Source organism: Pterocles gutturalis, unplaced genomic scaffold (genome assembly GCF_000699245.1).
Source record: "Pterocles gutturalis isolate BGI_N339 unplaced genomic scaffold, ASM69924v1 scaffold7090, whole genome shotgun sequence".
Classification (NCBI taxonomy): domain Eukaryota; kingdom Metazoa; phylum Chordata; class Aves; order Pterocliformes; family Pteroclidae; genus Pterocles; species Pterocles gutturalis.
In genome coordinates, this window is record NW_010138110.1 from 1,148 (window position 1) to 3,743 (window position 2,596).

At 57.3% G+C, this 2,596-nt stretch overlaps 1 protein-coding gene across 1 annotated transcript in view; it reads right to left on the reverse strand.

Moving 5' to 3' along the window:
• Window positions 1-1,173: 1,173 nt before the first annotated feature.
• The window catches only part of LOC104468641 (zinc finger protein Eos-like), a gene marked incomplete at both ends in the record, with an annotated part of 5,147 nt that continues 3,724 nt past the window's right edge, over window positions 1,174-2,596 (reverse strand). Inside the window, 2 exons of the mRNA XM_010082845.1 lie at window positions 1,174-1,341; window positions 1,763-2,023. Of these exons, the coding sequence (XP_010081147.1) occupies window positions 1,174-1,341; window positions 1,763-2,023 (429 nt within the window). The remainder of the gene's footprint in view (window positions 1,342-1,762; window positions 2,024-2,596) is intronic.

The following is a 2,596-nucleotide window of genomic DNA, read 5'->3' on the forward strand; positions in this document are numbered from 1 at the left end:
GTATCGGAACTGCCACCGGCTGCCATGCCCTGGGCAGGCTGGAGAACCAGACAAGAGACCAAAAACGTTTCACATGGAGAAGCAGCTTCGTCCCTTGGTAGTGGGGATGTCCAGAGACAAAATATAACGGACAGGAAGCTCCTGCAAACCCCAAACCTCCTCCTGGGCAGGCACCAGGCAAGAACCAACAGTCCCGTTCCAGCCCTGGAACCTTGCGCTGGGGGTCAAACGCCCGGATTCTCCTCCCGCATCTCCCGGAAAGTCTCAGATGCGTGTGAGGGGGAGAGATGACAAACTCCCAAGAGAAACAGCAAAGTGGGAAGGTTCGTCCACAGCAAGCTGGGACCTTAAACCCGGAGCATTGCACCCTCCCGCTGAGAAGGGCACAGGGCAGAACCTCGGGGAAACGGGGGGTTTCGGGGCTGGCTGAGAGGGGGGAGGAGGTTTCGGGGCTCCTGGGCAAGGCTGTGATGAGAAGAGGCTCCTTCCTCCGAGGAAGCGCGCGCACACTCATTTCCACGCAGCACTCGAAAGGTTAGAGTCGCAGGTGTTCAAAGCCATCTGCGTGAACTCGAAAAGCCCCGTCAGCACCGCAGAAAGACACCGGTACGCAAATCAAGGGAGAAGGAGCACAAACCAGGGGGCCGGCTGGCGCGCTTCCCTCCCACCCGTGGCCCCCGCCAGCTGTTACATCACGGAACCAGAGGGTGAAAACCACATCTCAAATGTCATATTTTAAAAGGACAATGTCAAAACAACACAGAAACAAACCCCTCAGCGCTCATTCTCACTGGGGCAGGGCACACCCAAGGGTGGGACCTATCTTGACTCAATAAAATCTATTAAACATTTATCTTTATAATAAAAAGAGATGCAATAACCCCCAGTATCGAGTGGAACACTGCAGCACAAAACCCCGCAGGCATCCCTCCAGTCACCGGAGTTCCCAAACCATGAACCAGACACCGACACAACCTCCCCTGGGCACACGCTCTGCCTTCGGCAGCTCGGCGCTGCACCGCAGCAAAGCTGGGAGCCGACACAAGAGCGAATTCGGCTGCTGCCGGTTGGGAGCTGGAGGCTGGCACCTTTTCTGGGAGCTGGGCTCAATGCCCTGGTTTTGTGCCGTCACCGTCCGTCCCCCCCTGCCCGCGGCCGGCCGGAGGTACCCACCGGAGTGCGTTCGCAGGTGGCCGGTGAGTGCGTCCCTCCTGCGGCAGGCGTAGTTGCAGAAGGGACATTTGAAGGGCTTCTCGCCGGAGTGCAGTTTGATGTGCCGCAGGAGGTTTCCCTTCTGGGTGAAGGAGGCTCCGCACTGGTTGCAGTGGAACGGCCTTTCTCCTGCAAAACCAGAGCAGCGGGTGAAACTCTTGATCAAAAGCATTTTACAAGTCTGCAGAGGAGCAGATCTCGAATGAACAGTCCCAGAGACCAGAAGCGTCCACGGGTTCAGCCGTGCTGAGCATCTTTGAGAGGGAAAGCCCTGGGTTAATCACCAAATGCAGTGCTCTGGATGTGACCCCCGACCGGGGGAGTGACAGACCTGCTTCTCGGACAGAGACAAGGGGAGACCAGCCACACACACCTCCCTGGACCTTCCCTCACCAGCCCCTTCTGGCCGCCATCACTGGGGTCAGCATCTCCCATGGCATCTGTGCCCACCACCCAGCACACGTTTCCCACCCGCCTTTGGGATTTTGGGTCCCTCCATCCCCTCCCGCCCCTGCCGCGGCAGCACCGCTGGCCTCTGGGCCACGCTCACCGGTGTGGCTGCGCTTGTGCACCATCAGCACATTGGGGCCGATGCACACCATGCCGCAGATGTCGCACTTCAGCTTGCCGTTGGGCAGCCGGATGCCCCCGGGGGAGTGCGGCTCCTGGCCCGACCCGTCGCAGTAGCCCAGGGGCTCCGAGAGCGAGTCCTCCACGATCACGCTGTCCTCCTTCTCCAGCATCCGGTCGTCCTGCGACAGCAGCCGGCTGGCTTCCTCATCGCTGTACATCTCCACCTTGATAGAGTTTGCTACGAGGAGGCAGAAAAGACAAGACATAGTCAGAGGAGAAAAAACTCTGAAGTTGAAGAAGTTGGGAGCACAGCTTGGGCGAGACTTACTCCTAAAAGAAATACTGTGATGCATTAAGGGATTTGTTTGCGATAAATGTGCATCTTCTTATTTAGTTGACTGCTTGAGAACAGACACCAAACACAGATCACACAGGTATGGGCTGGACGGCTTGTTTGCACACCCTGAGGATCACCCCTCCGCGTCCCGTCGTGTGACTGACTGAACAAAAAGATATTTAGTTCCCTGGATTCAAAGGCAGAGGGGGAAAGAAAAACCACTTGTGCTTTTAAAGTACTGCAGAGGAAGCAAAGACACCAAATTTTGACCTTCTGACTCAGCAAAGGCTCAAAATCCCCTGGCACAGGGAGCCTGACGCGGGTCTCTCGGGCGGGCGGTAAATCCCGGCTCACCAGAGCAGCCATTGCCCCACCACAACTTTCACCTTTGCTACCAGTCCTGGGCTCCATCAGCTCCCTAAAGGCAGAAAGAAGAAACCGAACAGGACAGCGGTGGCTGAAAACCCGCACCCC